At 39.1% G+C, this 21,503-nt stretch overlaps 2 protein-coding genes across 2 annotated transcripts in view; both read right to left on the reverse strand.

Moving 5' to 3' along the window:
- The window catches only part of LOC122480747 (guanylate-binding protein 1-like), a 175,744-nt gene that overhangs the window by 104,039 nt on the left and 50,202 nt on the right, over positions 1-21,503 (reverse strand). The window lies entirely within an intron of this gene.
- LOC122480746 (guanylate-binding protein 4-like) lies at positions 2,609-19,775 on the reverse strand. Its single transcript, XM_043575517.1, has 11 exons — positions 19,557-19,775; positions 15,308-15,503; positions 13,135-13,262; positions 11,073-11,182; positions 10,692-10,885; positions 8,663-8,908; positions 7,104-7,384; positions 5,445-5,657; positions 4,383-4,485; positions 3,850-4,043; positions 2,609-2,976 (listed from the first exon to the last, which is right to left on the reverse strand). The coding sequence occupies exons 2-11, from the start codon at positions 15,495-15,497 to the stop codon at positions 2,758-2,760; spliced, it is 1,878 nt and encodes a 625-aa protein (XP_043431452.1). The 5' UTR covers positions 15,498-15,503; positions 19,557-19,775; the 3' UTR covers positions 2,609-2,757.

The raw sequence follows: 21,503 nt of genomic DNA on the forward strand, positions 1-21,503 counted from the left end.
CTGATCGCAAAGGTTGCTAGGGATGAAGGGTTGTACCAGTCTCTGGTTTGAACAGATACCAGCAGCTTTTGATATAGTTGCTGGGTAAAAAGAATGCTTTTTCCTGGTGAACAAATAGAGGAGACAAACTATGAAAGCAGTAGATTGGAACTGGGGTAAATTACCTTATTAATGTGATAATTTACTTTTAAATACTCCAGAATAAGCAGTGTGATGTATGCGTTTATATGCTAACTCCAATTTCTGCCCTTGGAGTGGTTAGTGAGCATGTGAATTGCCCTGGTCTGTAATGATCATCTTAACAGCTGGTGATTTAACACAGGAAGCACTCTTTTCTGTGGCATAACGTTTGGCTAAATAATGAAGTCTGTAGAGTTTAAACTATGCGATGGATTAGGAGAAGGGAAAGGATCTGATACCCTTGTATGAATACGACATATCATATGGCAGGGCCAGTAGCTCATGTCAGCTGTGCCTTGGAACTGCTACATCTTTTATGTTTAGACCCCAGAGATCAGATAATGTAGTTAGAACATGGTAAATTGGAGTCCTTTTGGATGGCAGCTCATATAATTATTCAATCAACATTTTTTGAACGCTGGGTGATCATATGGTGGGCCTGTTGGGAACTAAAGATAAGATGATGAAGAAGACTGAGTACCTGAGATCAAGAGACAGTAGGAGAGACAGTGGTAAATAGGTCAGTTTCATTTTACAATTATATAAAAAGTGCTATGGTAGGAGTGACAAGGCACAATGGCAGCATAGAGAAGGGTCACCTCATCTAGTCTCAGGAAGTCAGGAAATAGGAGACCAGAAGGAGGAACAGAGGCTAACATATAAAGAATATCAAGCAGGGTTATTTAAATAAGTGTATTGTGCAAAAGCCCAGAGTCCAGATAAAACACATGAAGCTTGGAGAATCAGAAGGAATTCATTCTAGCCAGAGCAGAATTTACAGAATCTACAGAGACATGGAAAGGAATTCCATAAAAGTTGAATTGACCTCAAAGAAAAATTTCCTTTTCTTTTACCCATGTTATCAACTTGAATTGGAATTCAGAGGCTACTCCAGAAGACTTCCTAAGTGAATTTTTATCTAAAAAGAGACGAGGGGCTGGATTTTTCAGGCTTTATTGAAAAGTCTTAATGAAAACAAGATTTGGGAGCATCTCTGTGTCTTTCTAGTTCCTTGCTCTACTGAGCAGCCTCTTCCTGCTTCTCCATATTTTTACAACCTAGTCTTCTGTCAAATGTGTTCTTCCTTGCAAATCATAGAGGTGAAACGGGTAGCTAACAGCCTTACTTTACATAGCTCTTATTATCAGCAGAATTGACCAACTATATTTTCTACTTACCATTCTGCACATTTTTAATGGGGTTGTTTATCTTTTCTCACTGATTTATAAGGGCTCCTATAGCTTCATGAAATATACTCGTTGTGAAAGAAGTTGTTAATTTATATTCATATTGGTATTTGTCTTCTTGCCTTGCTTTTTCTTTTCTATGAATAATTTCGTTATTTTTATGTAGTTGAATATATTAATCTTTTCTTTTTAATCATCATATTCACACTGAAAAAGGACTATTCTACCACAAAACTACTTTTTAATCTTTTACAATTTAATTTTCATTTAAAAATCTTTGATACATCTGAAATTTGCTTTGGTATGAAATGAAAGGAAGACTTGAAATTTTTTTTCCAGATGGGTATGTAGAGTCCAAATTACACTTACAGAATATTCCTTATCCCTTCACTAATGTGAAGTGCCAAACTTATTGTATAATAATTTCTATCTGAATTTTTACTGATGTCCAAACTTTCAACATTATTTTACTGATGTTTAAATATTCAGGTGCCAGTACCATTGTGCTATTCATTCAATATTCATTGTGCTACTTGTTGGGATGTTTTAACATACAGTTAGAGATAACTGCCTCTCATTATTTTTCTCTTTATAGAATTGCATTGGATATTTTTGCTTACAGTTTTTCAATGTATACTGTAAAACAAATTTGTCTACTTTCAAAACATTTTTGACATATTTGTTGGAATCATGTACATATATGTGTACATGTACATACATACATATACACATATGTATGCATATATGTATATATGTACAGACACCCACATACACCATGTATGTCTTATTTACTTTGGTTCATTTTATAAATTTTTGTGTTCTTCAGTAACACTTAAAGTATGTCTCTATGTAAATTTTACAAATGTCTTTATAATCTTATTCAGAATTATTTTGTTACAATGGCATTCAAAATTTAGCCTTTTCTGGGGCGCCTGGGTGGCGCAGTCGGTTAAGCGTCCGACTTCAGCCAGGTCACGATCTCGCGGTCTGTGAGTTCGGGCCCCGCATCAGGCTCCGGGCTGATGGCTCAGAGCCTGGAGCCTGTTTCCGGTTCTGTGTCTCCCTCTCTCTCTGCCCCTCCCCCGTTCATGCTCTGTCTCTCTCTGTCCCAAAAATTTAAAAAAAAAAAAAAAAAAAGTTGAAAATTTAGCCTTTTCTTCCATTGTATTTTTCAACTTGGTTCCCATTTCACTAAATTATTTCATTCAGTCAAAATTAAGTTTATCTTGTATGCCATGAGCTGATGTTTTTTGCAATCACTTTTTATTTTTAAACTTTTGTTGTATGAAAGTGGCATGACACATGTATTTCAAAAATAAACACAGTATTACACTACTAAAACAAAAGAAGCCTCATTTTATAGTATCCTTAACAAGACATCTAAGCTTATTTAATTGTTTTCATTGAAGATTTTCCTCCCTTGACGGACTAGCCTAAAAATTTCAGGTAGTGCCACAATTAATACATTCCCAGCCACATCAATCGCCTTTGAAATCAATAACGGATCAGTTTTTTTGTTTCTTTCAATCTCTTCTTGTAGTCGATTTATCTCCTTATTCAACTCCTCGGATTTCTTTCCAAATCTTTCATTAAGCAATTCTTCTTGGACCTATAAAATGAAAAGAGTCCACTTGTGAAAATCACCATTATCAGGATTCAGCCAGCAGCAAACATAGGTATCTATTTTTCTGCCACTTTAGACTGCTGTTTGGAGGATATCCAATGTGTCCATACATTTTGACCTGGATAATGAGAGTATCCATGGTTTATAACATCCTAAGATGTCCTCAGCATCATCTCTCTGGGGGTGGGTAGGTGTTGGGCCTAGATCAGACATGAGAACTTTCCCCATAACGCATTCTAGCCCAAACAATGCTCTTTGGGTAGGAATACAGTTTTAATTCTAATTAATTCTCAGTTCTATTTGAGGTTGCATGGCCACAATCATCTAATAAAACATGGTAACTACTGACTCTGTACAGAATATTGCTTATCAAGCTGCAGGTTGGACCAAGGAAAGATTTTCCTCTATGTTTTATAATAATCCCAGGATATTCAGACAGATCTGGAAAAAAATGCAGCAAGTTTTGGAGCCTTTTCATTTCATATCAGACCTAATTGGATACTTTCAAGACAAAAAAACATCTATTTCTGATCTCTCTGATGGTGGTATCAAGAATCCTAAGGACTATAGGACTAGAAGACAAAGACCCTACTCAATTGGGGTTCACAAGACCATTCCATAACCACTCCAAATAGCAAACCATTCCTCAAGGGGTGTTATTTGTATACTCAAAAGTCTAGCACTATGGAAGGGGCAGATGTATTATGGCTTTAAGGGTTACAGCAGGATCCACATGGACTGAGGCAGTTAGTAAATCACATGCCATTTGTGTTTCACTCTTGGATCGTGACTTTGCTTAAAATTTTGTCCTTCTCTTCCTGAGGAGTGAGGATCTGCCCAAATCCAGGCCAGACTTACCTTCAGATAATGTTTCAACATCCTTTCCAGCATTTCCTGAGCGTTTTCTTTTTCCTTCTTTATCTTCTCTTCCAGCTGGCTTAGGTTTTCCTTGAGGCTCCTCTCTTGAGCCTCCATTTTTTGCTTTTGTTCATCTTCTTTCTGTTTTAGCTGCTCCTGTTCCTTCTCAGAGGCCTCCCTTTTGGCCTGCTCCACTGCCCCATGCAAGTTTTTAAAGGGAATAAAATAACAGGTCAGGTCTGACCCTCCTGAGCTTAGAGACTAAACTGACTTTGCAAAGGTGACTGGGAAATGTGTAATTTCACCAGATGGCCACACCATTGACAGGTTTCTCATTTTGAAGTTAGAGACTCTGCCTGGCTGGCTGATGTACAACTACCACTTGTCTTGTTATTTTCAGAATTGATTGAACAGAGCATGTTTTCTGTGGTAGAAGAGGAAACTCCTTGTTGCAAGAAGGTCTTTGGTCAGATCTGTCAGTGGGCACTGCAGGAATCTACCCATCCCGCTGTGAGTTGAGCCCTCCCCTGTACCTGCTTTGGCCATGTCCCCAGCAGTGAGGGCTTTGTCTAAATGCATGATGGATTCCTCTACTGCTGCCTGTGACTGTAGGAAGTTCTGGAGGATCTCATTTGCCTGAGGAACCAACCAACAAGGAGCAAATACATGTCAGGCAACAAAGATCTTGTCTCTGGTTGCAGAAATAATTGTTCAACAAAACCTCAAATGTGGCCTAGTAAATTGTGTATCCCTGAGTGATTCCCTTCCTTCTATGTCCACAGCATAAATTCTAATCTATTGATGAGAATGGAAAAACTCCATCATAGTCTTCTTAGTTCTTGAGACCCTTTTCTAACTGATGCCCACCCCCAAGCCCCACCATGGGTTACAGCCAACCAGACTCCTGATTCTACAAACATATTAAAACTTTGTTTATATGTATTTGGACATTCTTTTCTTCTTCCTGGAAGCTCTTCTAGCTTTTCTTAATTAAGCTAACATCTATGAATACTTCATCTTAAACTTCTAGGAGCAACCTTCTGTAATGTTTCCTAAGCTGCCATCTGAGCTTTGAATGGCCACCAAGATACTGATTTGCCCTACCAGCTCTACCACTTACTGTGGCATGGGCTTAGGCAATTTATTAACTTCTCTGTGCATCACATTTCGCAAGTGTATAATGTAGATAGTAGTGTACCTAATTCACAATATTACTCTGATGATTAAATTAATAACCCAACAAAAGCACCTAAAGACCATGTGTGGTAGAGAGTCAGTGTACAATGTGTTAACCATTATTATCATCATTACCATTATCATTAGTCTATTAGCATACCAGTATAACCTTTATCATACCCTATCCTGTTCACTATTTGTATCTCTGGTAAAATCAGCATCTTGGGAGCAAAGTTGTGTCTCTAATATTTGTATTCCCCAGGGACTTAGCACAAATATTATCATATGCTCCATAGGGAATTATTGCCTTGCTCTTGTTTTTCCCCATAATTGGTACTAGGGTCTTAGATATTCAGAAGGTGCAACAAAGGCCACCTGACTCCACTCTACTGTTCAACCTCTTTCCCTTTATTCCTTACCTTAACTCCTTTCCTGTGCACCTCTTTATAACCAAGTTCAACATTTCTCTTTGCTTTTAAGTACAGATCATATCCTCCAGAAACAGAGAAAGTTCCTTTTGAAATGCTTTCCTTCAGAGGCTCTGAAAGCTGCTCCATTGCAGCCTGACAATATTTGAAAGATACATCTTCATTTTGCATCAAGAAATCATCCTTCTTTTTCTCTATGGTGTCCTGCCAGGGAAATGTAGAGAAATCCAATGGGAAGAAGCTGTTAGGAGGGAAAGTTCAACTGTCATCCTTTTAGAAAAAGCATCCTGATTACCTAAGAGTACAGTGAAACATGGAACAGACCAGGAGTCAAGAGACTTTTAGCCCTAGTTCTGACCAATTCTCTGTGTGACCTGTGGAAAGTCCCTTTACTTCCCTGGGGTTGGAAGACATGAACTCCATGGTTCCTTCTGCTGTAGTATGATTAACAGTGACCCAATCATCAACAATGAGCAATAGGAAGTTGAATTGTGTCTAGAAGTAGAGTTTCCTCAGAGAGTTTGGGTTGTTATGGATGAAAACGTACATCCCCCTGCCCCCCAAACAATCATCTGGTAATGACTAAAGTGTATTCTGAGCAGACTTTGGAACTCTCCATGAATTCTTTTAACAAGAATTTGAGTGTGTAAAGAGGAAAAAATAAACATTTCCCCTGCTCTTGAAAATTACAATACAGCTAACTTTCTGGCATTTTCTCAATACGAACAAAGAGATTTTTTTCACTGTAGGGTGGTCATAGACTGAAAGACAAACTTCCAAAAAGATGCCAATGGTAATTAATTGTCCCCAGGAATTAAACTCTCCTCCAAGATTTCCTTCTTCTGATGTATACCCCTTGCATGGTCCTGGAGCCTATGAATTTGCTGAATTTTATTCCAGTGGTTAGATATTACATGGTACAAGTTAATTTTAAGAAATGGAGATTACTAGAGGGTAGGATTGGAGAAGGCTTAGATAAGACCATATATTCTTTTAAAGCAGAGAGTTCTCCCAAGCTCTTGGTAGAAGAGGAAGTCAAAAAAACTAAAATATGAAAAGAATTTTATGTGTCATTGTTGTCCTGAAGATGAAAGGAGAACATGGAGATGTACAAAAAATGCTTCTAGGAGCTGGAGGCACCCCCTGTCTGAAAGCCAACAAAAAAGGGAACATGAATCCTACAACCAAAAGGAAGGGGATTCAGTCAGCAGCCCGAATGAACTTGGAGCCACTCCAGAGCCTGCAGCTGAGAACTCATTTTGGCCAACATCTTGTTTTTAGTCTGTGACACTCTGAGCAGAGGATGGCGCCATCCTATGCCTATGTTCTGACCTACAGAATGGTAAGCTTATGCATGTATATTATATATGTATTATATATATTATATATGAATAATATATATACAAATATATATTTATTATTACAATGTGCTAAATTAATGGTAATTTTCAAATGTTGCAATAGAAAATTAATAGAATGCCCATCTTTTAGTAAAAAGATGACTAGTAACCCTGTAGTGCCCTGTCACTCACAAGAACCCAGGTTCCATCCACCATGAGAGGTAGAAGAGCTGCGGAGTCAAAAAAATGTACTGTAAGCATTCATCCAGAAGGGTAGGAATTAGGAAGGATAAATGCTAAGACACACTACCACAAGCTTTTTCTGGAAAGACCGCTTGTCATCCTTAAAGGAATGCTCCATGAAGACTGCAATGGCTTCCCTCTCGCAGTCTGTATGCACATCCAGCAGCTCCTGGAGCGTGTCTGTGGGGAAGCTCACTCGTTGGGCCATCTGCTCGCTGTAGTGGTCGGCTGCCTTCTGCACGGCCACTGAGTTCTCACGCTGGGCAAGAGCTGTCACCACGTTCTCCAAGCAAGGAACTTCTCCCGTCTTGATGGCATCCACATAGGCTTTCAACAGAGTCCCCAGCCCTGAATAAGGCAGGAAATTTGAGGATAAATAGCGAGGTCTTAATCATTGGCTTCCAGTTTTTATGGAGCATCATCCTGAGATCACAAAAACCCCACCTTATTTAGAAACAAACTTTATTTTCTTCTTTGGGAATCAAATTCTTTCTAACAACATTGTTTTCCTATTCTTTCTTTTATTGTTCTCCATTTCTTCATATTATAATTTAAATGATCAATTACAGGAGCGCCTGTGTGGCTCAGTCATTTGAGCATCCAATTTTGGCTGAGGACATGATCTTGTAGCTCATGGGTTCAAGCTCTGGGCAGGGTTCTGTGCTGACAGCTTGGAGCCTGGAGCCTGGAGCCTGCTTTGGATTCTGTATCTCCATCTCTCTCTGCCCCTTCCCCGCTCGCGCTCTCTCTCTCTCTCAAAAATAAACATTAAAACAATTTTTTTAAATAATTGATTAATTGCAATTAATATGCTCATGGGTCACTGGAAAAATAGTTTCCCATTCAATGAGAATAAAAAGGAATAGATTATACAGGTGAAGTAGTATACACAAACAAGACCAGCTACATAATTTGTGTGGCCCAGGACAAAATGAAAACGTGGGCTCCTAGTTGAAAATGATCAAGAATTCAAAACACGGATAGATGGGTGCCTGGGTGGCTCAGCTGGTGAAGCAATCGACTCTTGATTTCCACTCAGATCATGATCTCATGGTTTGAGTTGAAGCCCCAGATCAGACTCTGTGCTGACAGCTTAGAATTCTCTCTCCCAAAATAAATAAGGAAACTTAAAACAAAACACACAGAGAGTATTGGCTCATCTCTGCACAAGGTATTACCGGACTGTATGTCACGTGCCCATGAAGCCTGCCCTGCATATAAGACTATACATAATTTTCTTTGTCAATGGGCTTGCCGGAACTTATAGCTTCCTATTCATGATCTGACTCATGTAAGTTTACAAAATATCTACTATATCCTTAAAGACCAGAAGATATCCTATAGGATTTCTCAATCTGCAGATGTCCTCTCTTTAACTCTGTCTTGCCTTTTTATAATTAGTGAATTAGGGTTTTGAGATATATTAAGTCTCAGCAAACCCTCACATAGGGAGACTGATTAAGAAACATGTATGGATACTTTTCATGGCATGAATATCTGCTTCTCCATAGTCAGTTGACATCTGACAAACAGATGTCAACAAAATTACTGCCAAAGTCAGAGTATACTCAAAGCTCCCCCACGCACACTGATACAGAGACATGCTGTGGGACAAAGGTGACTCACGGTTCCCAGTGACAATGATTCCCTCTCGTAGGGTCTTGGTCTTTGTATGAGTGAAAATATAGGTGCAGAATTTGTTTGATTGCTCCCGGAAACTACTGTCCAGCTGGTCTTCTGGCACGTTCTCAATATGGGCTAAGAGATTTTTGTCATTTGTAGGCCGGTCAAAGATGAAGCACTTCCGTTTTGGAAAGAACTGTCTGATACACTCTCTGGGAATGTTGGAATTTTGGATTTTGGGATTTGTGCCTGCAAAGGTGGAAAAAAGGTGATCACTGAAAGGCAGCCTTCAGGTAGAGGAGTGAGGACTTCATTTCCAGGAATTTTCCCATCATTGCAGCTCCTGTGTCTGTAAATCTCCTTTCATCCAGTCATTTCTAACCAACCTGGGCCATCACCACAGGTATGGAAAATCCATTTCTGCATGGAGCAGAGTCAAGAAAATACTATGGGAGAAGAAAGAAAGGCATCAGGCTCAACTGAACAAACTTATAATTGGTTTCCTTAGCATTGGTATGGAGTTTAGTGGTTTAAGCATTTATAAAATGTTTATCAAATGACTGATGAATGAACAAAAGTAGTGAAAATTCCTAAAATAAAGTAATGCCAGAAAGAAGAGTAAGACATTGTTTGTGAAAATAACAGGAGATGGACAAATAATACCAAGGGAAGAAAAAAATTTCTAAAATTCAGAGTAAAAAAAAATCACACTAAAAAAAATATGTTTGGAGCTCTTTTAGTGGAAGTGTCCACGTGGTAAGGTTAACCTGCAGGTAATTTGGAGGTCTTAACACTATCTATATCAGGCTAGATCTGACTTGGAAGTACTTCATAGAATGATTTTGGGGGATATATAAGATGTTCAATAAAATTTTTTTTGGAAAAATGAATACATGAATGATTAAATAAAAACTTGTATTATTTCCAGGTGCCATCAATTATTCACTCTGCTAAAATAAAGTAAAAATAAAATGCAAGTAAAATTAACATGTAGTGAATTAATGATATTAAAATGGTAACATAATGTATAAGACCGTAAGAAAGAAGAAAGTGAAATCATGTGACAGATAGATGTGGATCTGAAAGTCTTACTAGAAGGACATCTTTTTTTTTTTTTTCCTGGACTCTTAATGTGTAAATATCCTTTCTCTGAAATTTGTAACTGTCCAGGCACTAGTAAAGTATTCATAGAATATTTCATAGACACATGAAATATATTTTTAAAATACGGTCATTTAAATATGGTATATACATAGTAGAACACTATTTAGTCTCAGAGAGGAAGAAATTCTAACACCTGCTACAGCATGAATGAATCTTGAAGACATTATGGTTACTGAAATAAGCCAGTCACAAAAAGATAAGTAGTGTATGATTCCATTTCTATGAGGTACCTAGATGGAGACAGAGAATAGAATGGTGGCTGCCAAGGGCTGTGGGTAGAGGGTATTAGGGAGTTAGTGTTTAGCAGGTACAACTTTGGATGGGGAATATAAAAAGTTTTCGGAGTTGGTGGGTGGTGATGCTTGTACAACAATGTGAATGCATTTATTGCCACAGAAGTATAAGCTCAAAAATGGTTAAGATGGTAAATTTTATGTTTTGTATATTTTTCCATAACAAACAATTTATGTCCGTTTATTTCTTGTGATTCAATGTTCACCAACTTCGAATCTGATGAGCTATTTTTGTCAGTATGAAACAAGAGGAGCACATAAAAGGAACACGAGTATGTGGGCCTTAGGAAGCTGCAGCACTGTAACCTAGAAAAATGTTTCACAACACCCATTTGGTCTAAAATCATTTGGTTCCACAGTGGTCCTTAAATTTCCTCAGCGAGTCCAGCAGCTGGAGTTTTGCAGCTAATAACCTATGAAAAACAATCACCACACATCATTCACCAATCACCCCTCACTAATAGACTATATCTCGAACCAAGGGCAAACAAAATTTGATTTCAAGTCCTGAAGGACAGGGCTTAGTTGCTCCCACTCCCTCTGGAACCTCCATCACCCATGCCATGCTCTGAGACCTGGAATTAGCTTCAAGGCATCCTCCAGGTACTCATCTTCAGTGATTGAGGATTCATCTATCTTCAACTCCAGAGTGAAATCCCGGACAGTCCAAACAAAGTCTGGAAAGAAACTCACAAACTCGGTGGAGTCCTCTACTTCATCAGGTGTTGAGGATTTTGCCCTGATGAGCTGCGTTAGCTCAGCCACGTAGCTGAGAATTCAGCTAAGGAAGGAGAAACGATTTATACCACAATTTCCAGGTCTTATAAAAACAAATTTTATAAACATTAACTTATTTCCCATGTCCCTTCTCCTCAACCAGACAATTAAGATGACAGTCTCAGTTGCCATTCCTGTAAACTCAATAAAACGTGGTGGTTTGGTCCCTGGAAGGATACTGCAGCTGCTCCAGGGCCTGGTGGTTGATGGTGCCTATGCTGTTATAGATCAAGGTGCTGCTCAGAAGCACAGTCAGGGCAAAGATCCATGAGTCATTCTTAGGGTTGACCTGGAAAGCACATTAGAGCAAAAGACTAAAGAGTCTCCCCTTCATTTACTTGTGAACATTTCCATTCATTAACACAGTGACTAGAACACAGTAGATATATGCCAATAAGCAGGAAATTATTCCTACAGCAAACTTTATGCGTCATGGACAACATTAAAAACACAATGTCATTCAGTTAAATTCAACAACTATTCATCGGTTGTCTTCTAAATGTCAGGCAATACATTTGGTTGTGTGGACACAACCACCCATATGATAGTCGTTGCCCTCAAGAAGTTGACTTTCTGGGCTGGTCAACCAATGAGTAAACATACAACCAAGAAACATTAACCAAGTTAATGATCTCTGCCAGGAGTAGAACCAGAAGCCTAAAATGTAAAAGGAAAAGGGGTAAAAACCAAAAACGTAAAAAAGAAAAGTGCCCTGCGAATTCTGAGCAAGAGATTACATCTGACTGTGAAATGATGGCAGTGGGTAAAAAAAAATACGTGGGTTTTAAAGAAATGATGCAGTGTGGATTTGTGGAAATGAAAAGATCATGGGAGGACCAACACAAGCCAAGTCGGAATTAAAAAGCACAATCATATAAATGTATTATTGAATTACTCCATTTGGCTGAAGCAATGTATAAATGTGTGAGAGTAGATGATGACAAGACTGGGAAGGAGATTCAAGACAAGATGGGAGGGGCATTGAAGGCCAGGAAAACAGAATTAGATACTACCTAAATCTAAATTTAGTGAGTTGTTCTCTATTGCCACCAGTTATTAATAATATGGTATGTTTGGGTCCCTTAAACAAGTGTAATTACATAAAAAGAAACAAGTTTTGGCCAAAATATAATATATTTCACCATCAAGAGTCCCTCTTCATTTTTTGGGTGGGGGGTGGTAATTAGAGTAGATCTAACTCACTAGGAATTAAGTTGCAGGGCCCTTGAATGGTAAGTAACAAGTTGGTACTTATGTTCTTTTTTCTTAGTTTGAGAAGTTGCTGGTACATTCAAAGAAGGGATAAACTTGTTAAAATCCAAACATATGGTGAGATGAATTCATGAGGCCTGATAGGTTTTGTTTTAGTTTCTCTTCTGTTTTTATTTTACACTTTATTTTATACTGAGGACTTTAAAACTTAAAGTTTTAAAACAAAAAATTTTAATTCAGAATTTCTAAGTCTCTCCTTTATTTTTTGAGGGGCAGTATCAGAATCAACCCATCTTCTGCTGCTACAATGTAGACTCAGACTTATATGAAGTAAGGAGAAACTACTGATTGTGCCTAATACTGTGAAGACAACACTCCTACAAGTATCCTGTTTACAATATTTTATATTGGTCAAGATCATGCTTTTTAGAAGTCAGTGAAGAAACTTAGACTAAAATCATTATGGATGTTCTTGGAACAGCCAAAGCTTTTCTGGAGTTTATTTAAATATATTACTTTGTTCAAACCTATTTTTGAGGCTACTATATTCAAACTCACCAATCCATACAATTTAACTGGTAGTCCCATTGACCTGATGGGTTACACTTCAGTCAGTTTTCGTGTTACTTCACCAGGAAAGTTGAAATCTAATCCCTACCCACTACGAGGTTGCATCCATGGCACCTTGTACTGATTGTACTAAGTACTTGAGGTCTCCCCGCTAACCTCTGGGTCTTTACTTTCTTCCCTGCTGTGTCTGTAGTACTTAGCAGAGAGGCCTGGATGTAGCTACTCAAAAGTGTTTATTAAATTGTGTCATTAACCCTGGTGTTAAAAGTAAGATGAATATCTTAACTCATCTTACTTGAGATGAATTTGTGCTCTCAAGGAAAAAAGTTCAAGATAAGAGAGTTTAACCTCATTATCTATAATTTGCACTTGCTATTTGTAGGAATAGTCACAGAAGTGGAATTGAGGTAGTGAATTAATAGGCAAGAGCAAGGAAGTTTACTCAACTTTCTTCCTTACCTTTTTCACATCCCCCAGGCCCTCAGTGTCCAGAAGGACAAGGATGTGGTTCTTCTTGGAGGAGTGGGGCACACACCACATCCAGATGCCCTTGGTTTCAGATCTCACTGTGGCGTTCATGCGGAAACCTGCAAGGGAGGAGTTAACAACATACAGGGACAGTAGATAGTCCAGGTTCCCCAGGAGCTACAGTGGTGAAACTTATAAATGTCTTCCATTTCAGGGTCCAGCAGGGAAAGGAGTTTCTTCCATTTCAGCGACAATCTACTGTTTACAGACATTAAGGATTTTCTGAGGAAACACTTTGGGCCCCCTATTCATCTTGTACCTGTATAGGCTCAAATAGGTCATAGGACAGATTAATGTAAACTCTACTAACCTGTGTAGTTTTAGCTGACCCTTAAAAGGAAAAAAAAAACTTTATTGCACTGAAAAAAATAAGAAATACAAGCAGCAAATAAATATATGAAAAGGTTCTCAAACTGATTCATAGTGAGACATAGACTATGTGACTATATAGTCACAAGGTTAGCAAAAGCCAAAATGTCTAACATTACCAAATGGTGATAAGGATGTGGGAAAATCTCAGTGACTGCTAACAGTCATGTAAATTGTACATGAAAGTTAAAAAGCTGTTTGAGACTGTCCAGAATGGCTGAAAACACAGATACCCTGTCACCCTATGGGTCCAATTCTGGGTATAATCAACGGGGGAAGGTTGAGTAAGTGTGTACTGGAATTTAAGTACAAAACCATTTATGATAGTTGAATTCATAAACAAGAAAATCTGGGACCAATCTCAACATTCATTAATAATAAATGGAGAAACAAATTCTGATATCTTCATACGATTGTACACTATGCAGCAGTTAACAGAAATAAATTACAAATACATACAAGAAAAACAACACACAAAAGAATACACATGGTACAATTTCATTTATATAAACTTTAAAAGCAGACCAAATTAAACTTTTTTGAAATGCATAGACTATAAAACCATTTCTTTCTTTCTTTTTTTTTTTTTTTTAAAGAGAGAGCGTGCGCACACACGAACAGGATAGGGGGGCAGAGAGAGAGAGAGAGAGAGAGAGAGAGGGTTCAGCACACAGCCTGATGCAGTGCTCTATCTCATGACCCTGGTATCATGACCTGAGCCAAAATCAGTAGTTGGACAGTCAACCGACCAAGCCACCCAGGTGCCCCGAAACCATCTTTCAAAAGCAAAGAAGTGCCATCAAAATTAAAAATACTGGTGAGCACAGATAAGAGTGCAAAAGGGTGTGATTTGGGCTTTGAGTGCTGGTAATATTAAATTTCTTTACCTGATCAGGTGACCATCTTACATTTAATAACTTTATAGTACATGTATGTTTTATAAACTTTTCTGGGCATATTACAGTTTTCACATTAGAAAACACTGAATACAGAAAGAGAGGGAGCACAATTTATCAAACTTTTGTTATGAAATGGAAGAAAAAATTTAATCTAAGCTCCCTTGAGATTTGGGAATAACAGCTTCTTCCTTCCTCCCTCCCTCCTTCATTCCTTCCTTCCTCTTTTTTTCTATCTCTTTTATTTTTTTTAATTTTTTTAAAACAATTTAACGTTTTTTTATTTTTATTTTTGAGACAGGGAGAGACAGAGCATGAACAGGGGAGGGTTAGAGAGAGGGAGACACAGAATCTAAAATAGGCTCCAGGCTCTGAGCTGTCAGCACAGAGCCTGACGCAGGGCTCGAACTCACGGACCGCGAGATCATGACCTGAGCGAAGTCGGCCGCTCAACCGACTGAGCCACCCAGGCGCCCCTTTTTCTATCTCTTTTAAAAAGAAGACACAATAAACTAAAATTTTATGCTGCTGGGAATGGCCCTGTAATTTGGGCAAAAGTGACACAAAAGAAAGAAAGGGAATCACGACAGGAGCTGAGCTGATGAGAGTGGATGGGTTCCAGAGAACAAGCAGGGTTGGAGACTCTTCTTTTTTACTAGATATAAGAGTAAGATTTTGTGGATAGATAGGGTTAGGTTGTAAATTTGATGGTGAGAATTAGAATTTTTCTTCAGTGGGAGGGGTTAGGCTCTTCCTTGAGATGACACTAGAGAAGGCCTGAACAGCCTGTTATATTGATGGTTCCAAGCAAATGGCCCTGTTCCCAGGACAACACTCACCATGGTTCTGTCCTGCCAGGCGGTTCATCAGGTAGGATTTTCCTGTCCGAGACAGCCCTGCAATGCCCACCACCACCACAGGCTGAGATATCTTGCAAAGAATCTCTAGTGCTTCTGGATTCACCACCAGCTCCTCTTCCTTGTTTTTTATCAGGCAAATGGGGGCTTCCATGGTGAGTCCAGATGCCATGGTAACCTGTAATCCAGAAGAACTGTTCAATATAACACAAGATCCTGAAGATCACCTCTAAATCACCTCTATTTAGAGGTGATCTAGATCACCTCTAAAAACACAAGATCACCTCTAAAAAATTTTTTTTGTTTAATGTTTATTTATTTTTGAGACAGAGAGAGACAGAACATGAACGAGGGAGCATCAGAGAGACAGAGACACACAGATTCTGAAACAGGCTCCAAGCTGTCAGCACAGCGCCCAACGTGGGGCTCGAACTCACGGACCACGAGATCATGCCCTGAGCCGAAGTGGGATGCTAAACCGACTGAGCCACCTAGGTGCCCCGTGAAGTCACCTCTAATGGTTGTACAAATTACACACATATCAGCTTTCTGCTTATGGAATATAGACATCATTCCTAAGGGAAAAGTGTGTACCCTAGTTAGTGCCTTAAGGATTGGTACAGAAAACCTGTATCTATTATCTTAATTGTTCTTAAAGTGAATCCTAAAATAATCATATCCAAGAGATGCATAAAATGAACAGAATGAAGAAAGCAAAGGACTGATGATAGAGTCCTGAGAAAACCAACATTTTGGGGGTAAGGAAGAATGAGACATGAAGGAAATGAGAAGAGTGGTCATAGAGTTTCCAAGAATTCCAGGACAATATAGTGGCTCATCAATTCTGCAAATATTTATTCAGTATCTACTGTATGCTGCACTGTTCTAGGTGCTCAGTATCCAGAAATGAACAAAATGGATAAGATTCTTGCCTCATGGAGCTCCAGTCTAATAGGGGCAGTCAGGTAATTAACAAAACAAATGAGAAAAGATCTACATGCGTTAGATGATGGTAAGTGGTCTGGAGAAAAGTAAGCAGGAGATGAAATACACGGCAATAGATAGGGTTATTGGGGGTTGAATTATACACAAAATATTCTGAGAAAGAGAAAATGAAGGTGAACAGTGCCCGTGATAAGGATAGATTTAGTGAAAGGAAGAGGACAGGAGGTGGATTGGTTGGGGGAGTGAGCGTGGAAGAAGGGAAAAGAAATAATGCAGCTTGTCTCCATATCCAAAACCTTTATACACAGTGCTTAAGGAAATATATGGGTCCAGGGGTTCCTGGGTGGCTCTGTTGGTTATAAGTGTCAGACTCTTAGGACTTGTGAGATTGAGCCCTATGTTGGGCTCTGAGCTGACAGCGAGAAGCCTGCTTGGGATTCTCAATCTCTCTCTCTGCCCCTCTCCTGCTCATTCTCGAAAGAAAGAAAGAAAGAAAGAAAGAAAGAAAGAAAGAAAGAAAGAAAGAAAGAAAGAAAAAGAAAGAAAGAAACATTAAAAAAGGAAATATATGGGGCCAGGATTCATTCATGTACTGAAAAGCATTTCTCGTTTATAAGTTTACAGCAAAGAGAGCCAGTTGTGAGGATGTTTGAGGATCTTCCCGGATCTGACAGAGCTCCACATCTGAGCTAGACTCTGCTTTGATTGTTGTCATTTAAATGAATGGAACATTTCATCATACCAAAAGATAGAGACCATCCAAAGAACATTTACTGTGCCTTTATTCTAAGATAACGCTAAGCAACATTCACATGTCCCCACACTGGTTCCAGTCCTCTGCCTAAGGTGGGGTTACTTGAATAGTCATTTAGACAGTACGGGACCCAAAACGGTAGGAGGTCTCATGCAAAAAGGTGCCCCTACAAGGGCATGCCCTCAAGTAAGTAAATGCTCATTGGGCACAATTGAGCACCTCCTTCAGGAGACAGAAGTGAGCTCACCACTCCTGTATCCTTATAGGTGAGTCTGGATAATATGATCCAGTATAGTTTGGGACAGGTGGTAACACACAATTACAACTTTCTTAGCTAATTCGAGATATTAATTGAAATAGCAGTCTGCAACTAAGAATAATTTCTGGATAAAGAATGCATCCTTACATAACTTTTCAATATTATATTTACTCTCCACATTTGGGGGGGAATAGAAAACATTGTCCATTTGTTTCTTATGAGAAACAAAAATGATTAATTACATGGCAGATATCCATGAATTTTCAGGCCCATAAAAGGGATTTGTCAAAGGTGTTGATGACAGAGGGGGAGATGTAGAGTAGAGCTAAAATTAGAGCAAGAGCAAGGAGATAAAGATTGAGACAGACAGACAGACAGAGAAAGAGAGATTGTTTGAAGATCCTGGAAAGAAATGGATGGCTGATAAGTTAAAGAGAGACAGCATCATACTGTTTGTTTGGGGCTCAACTGCCTGGGCTCAAACACTGGATCCATACTTTCCAAGCTGCGTGATTACTGGAAAGATGTCTCTCTGTCTCCTTTTTTTCATCTGTGAAATGGGAATTCTTATAATAACTAAATTGTAGGGCCACTAGAATAAAAAGTATCCCAGACTGCATACATATGAACCACTTAAAATTATATTTGATACGTAATAAATGCTATGTAAGTATTGCTTAAATAATAAGTATTGAAGGAGGCAGGAAGGGTGAAATTCCAAAAGAAGGCAAATAATTGGTTTGGGTAGAAATGGTGACAACTCCTTCCCACAAGTTAAAGCTGGTATGAAGGAAGGAAGGATTACCACAAACAAACTGTCCCATGAGAAGTATGAGCTGGCAGAATCAGACCCCAAGGGAACCACAAACAAGGAGGGCACTGTGGAGAGTGTTAGGCAGGGGCAACCCAGAGACACCTGGGATGTCACCGTACAGATTCTGGAGGAAGAATGCTATGAATTAACACCTAGAGTTCTAGTCATCTATTGCCTGGACGACCTTGAAAAAGGAACTCGCTTCGGTAAATTACAACTTTCTTATCAGTGTTATGGGTAAAATGGTAATTCCTGGTTAATTCATTACTGTCTGGATCAATGACAAAACCTCTCAATACATTAAATTTTCCACAATTAATGTACTGTTCCAATAATGAGCCTGTGAAGCCACAGAATAGTGAGACAAGTTCTGTGTCAATAGGATTCTGTAAACTGGAAATTACCAAGGAGTAAGAGGGTAACTATAATATTTTTTGGTTAAAAAATTCAACCTGATTCTCATGAGACTTCTTCTATGGTTGTTCAAGGAGAAATTAGAAGTAAAACATGAGCCTTTGTAATGCCTGTGTTAGGAGGAAATGTGGAGTTCTCATAGTTAATGTTATGAAAAGCTTTGGGAAAGAGATGATCTTACAAAGTGATTTTCTTTTAAAAAATGTTTAATGCAAAGCAGGACTGTGGAAGCAAGGCAAGAAGCTTTTCTCTCCAAAATAAAAAGTAGAATGAGATAGCTGTATTATATACTGATAAATGATCATTATTTTCCAAAGTTACTGCCTGTAAGAGTTATCTAGAGTGATGGTTAAAAATGCTGCAAACCTGTATTTTTAATAAATACTGCAGGTTATTATTTGTTTGGATGGTGCGTTTAGAAACAGTGCGTGATGAGCAAACCATATAGTTCGGTCATACGGTTATTTTTAACAGTTGATTAACAATCGATTAGGAAGAATGTTGAATTATTTCATGTAATACAGCTTTGTAGCAACTTCAGAATATTGAGTGTAATTAATGAAAGAACAACCAACAGTCCAAAATTTAGATTTACACGGTCCCTAAGGTAAGGATCATCTTTTCTCTCTGTTTTCCCAATGCCCAGCAGGGGCGCAGGCAGGACCTGTCTGAAAAAGGGCGTTGGGAAGGGAGGGGGCGAGTCTACGCCGCACCTCTGTGACTGGGTCGGGGTTTGGTCCCTCAGTCTAAGAAAGGACTTCAATCCCCCTTTCTAAAGATGCAGTCGGATGCAGTCCTTCCGTGCAGGGCTTTTGGTGCAAACCCGGGTGGGTGCCAGAAGAGGGGCAACGCATCCCGGGGACACGGTGCAGGCGCGGTCGCTTTTCAGGCAGAGCAAACCATCCCAAAGGCCACACACCGCGGAGCACCCTCGCCGTTCTTACGCTGTCTTTGCCGCCTGCCCGCGTGGGGTCTGCGCTTGGGAATTTGTTGTTGTTAGTTAATGGATTTGTGCATGGAAGACCAGGTTTAGGAGCGAACTTACCTAGGGCGGGCGCTGCGGTCAGGGACAAGTTCTCAGCTGCCCTCGCCTATCCTTTCGCGCTCCTGCAGCGTCTGCCTTCTACGGATATGGACCGTTCTCTTTAGAAGTGAAAAGCAAACCGGATATTACTGCCATTCTTTGCAGGTTCGGGATGAAGGAGACCTGAAATCGAAACGACCTGCTTAGTCGTGTTTCAACTACGGTGGATTTTCACTTTTAGCTAAGTCAGGACTCTGGAGTGTGTGAATGAGGCGAAGCAGGAAATCCTAGAAGTAGAAGCTTCCACACCGGTCCCTCCTGTACAGTTGGCTTGGGCTTCCCTGGTCCCCCAGTAAATACAGAGCAGTAGGAGCGAAGGTGACCCAAGTAACAGTAGGTTGTGAATATTTCAACAGCCGGTTTTCGCAGCGGTACTTTGTCAGGGAACAAGTTTTTGTTTGTCTGTCTTAAGTTTTTACTTGGTTATTTCTTATCCCACTGCTTTAAAAAAAAAAGTCTTTTTGGTATTAACGTAAGTACTTTAAAAAAAATAATAAAATATGTGTACGTATAAAATTGGGGGATATGTACATGTAGCTTAGAAATAATTATTTTATAGTTCAGAAATAATCACTATTATTTTAAGTCATATTTTTCCAATTTTTTTCCCCTAGGTGGATGCAGATTTTGGGAAACTGGAGCTTATATATTTGGGAGGGGGGGGGTCACTCAAATATCAGGAAAATTTCAGAAGCAGGTATTTATTTAAAATGAACAAAGAAATAAGAACAAAAAAAAAGTTAAATCTAACAAATGCTGCATTCCCCCCCCCCCCCCCCCCCCCCCCCCCCCCCCCCGTTTTCAGTGTTTCTTCTATTAGGGTACTCCCTATCATATTTGAACTTTAGTATGAGCAAGAATTCCGGAAAAATAACAAAATATGTTAATTTAAGGCATTCCATAGTATGGAGCTACAGAACTGGACTGTGTAACAGATTACTCTGTTATTACAATGTGTTGCCTTCTGGATGAATATAGACAGGAGCTGTGCCATGGAATCTGTGCGGTTTGGTTCACTGACGGCTTTCCTCTGCCTAAAACGTTCTGAGTGAATTGCAAAGATGTTAAGAGTATTAATTACGTTTTTGCTAATATGTTTGTGTGAAATCGGCTCTTTGAAAATAACATGGTAAAAACGAAGTACTAAGAGATGTTAGAGATTCATTGTTTATAACGCTATCAAAAATGGCTTCTTAAAATCACAGACTTGAATCAAGAAAGTACATGGAGTATCAGAAAACAAATTTTTAATTGTCAATTTTGAATAGACCCATTTCCTGTGATATTTGATGGAATGTAGCCAATCACATTTCTTTTTAATTGTGGTAAAAATATGTATAACATAACTATCTTAACTATTTTTTAAGCGTAAAGTTTAATAGTGTTAAAGATCAGTTTCCAGAACTCTTTTCATCGTGCAAAACTATACCCATTAAACAGTAATTCCGAATTTCCCTCTCCCTCAGTCCCTGGCAACCACCATTCTACATTCTCTTTCTGTGAATTTGATTATTCTAGATACCCCATATAAATCTTGGGATTGGTTTATTTCCCTCGCATAATTTCCACATATTGTAGCATGTGAATTACCTTCCTTTTTTAGTCTGAATAATATTTTATTTCATGTATAATGCCACATTATGTTTGTCTTTTCATCCATTGATGGACATTTGGGTTGTTTTCATCTCTTGGCTATTTTGAATAATGTTGTGAACATGGGTGTGCAAGTCTCTTTAAAATCCTACTGTACAGGGGCGCCTGGGTGGCGCAGTCGGTTAAGCGTCCGACTTCAGCCAGGTCACAATCTTGCGGTCCGTGAGTTCGAGCCCCGCGTCGGGCTCTGGGCTGATGGCTCAGAGCCTGGAGCCTGTTTCCGATTCTGTGTCTCCCTCTCTCTCTGCCCCTCCC

This window comes from Prionailurus bengalensis, chromosome C1 (genome assembly GCF_016509475.1).
Source record: "Prionailurus bengalensis isolate Pbe53 chromosome C1, Fcat_Pben_1.1_paternal_pri, whole genome shotgun sequence".
NCBI lineage: Eukaryota > Metazoa > Chordata > Mammalia > Carnivora > Felidae > Prionailurus > Prionailurus bengalensis.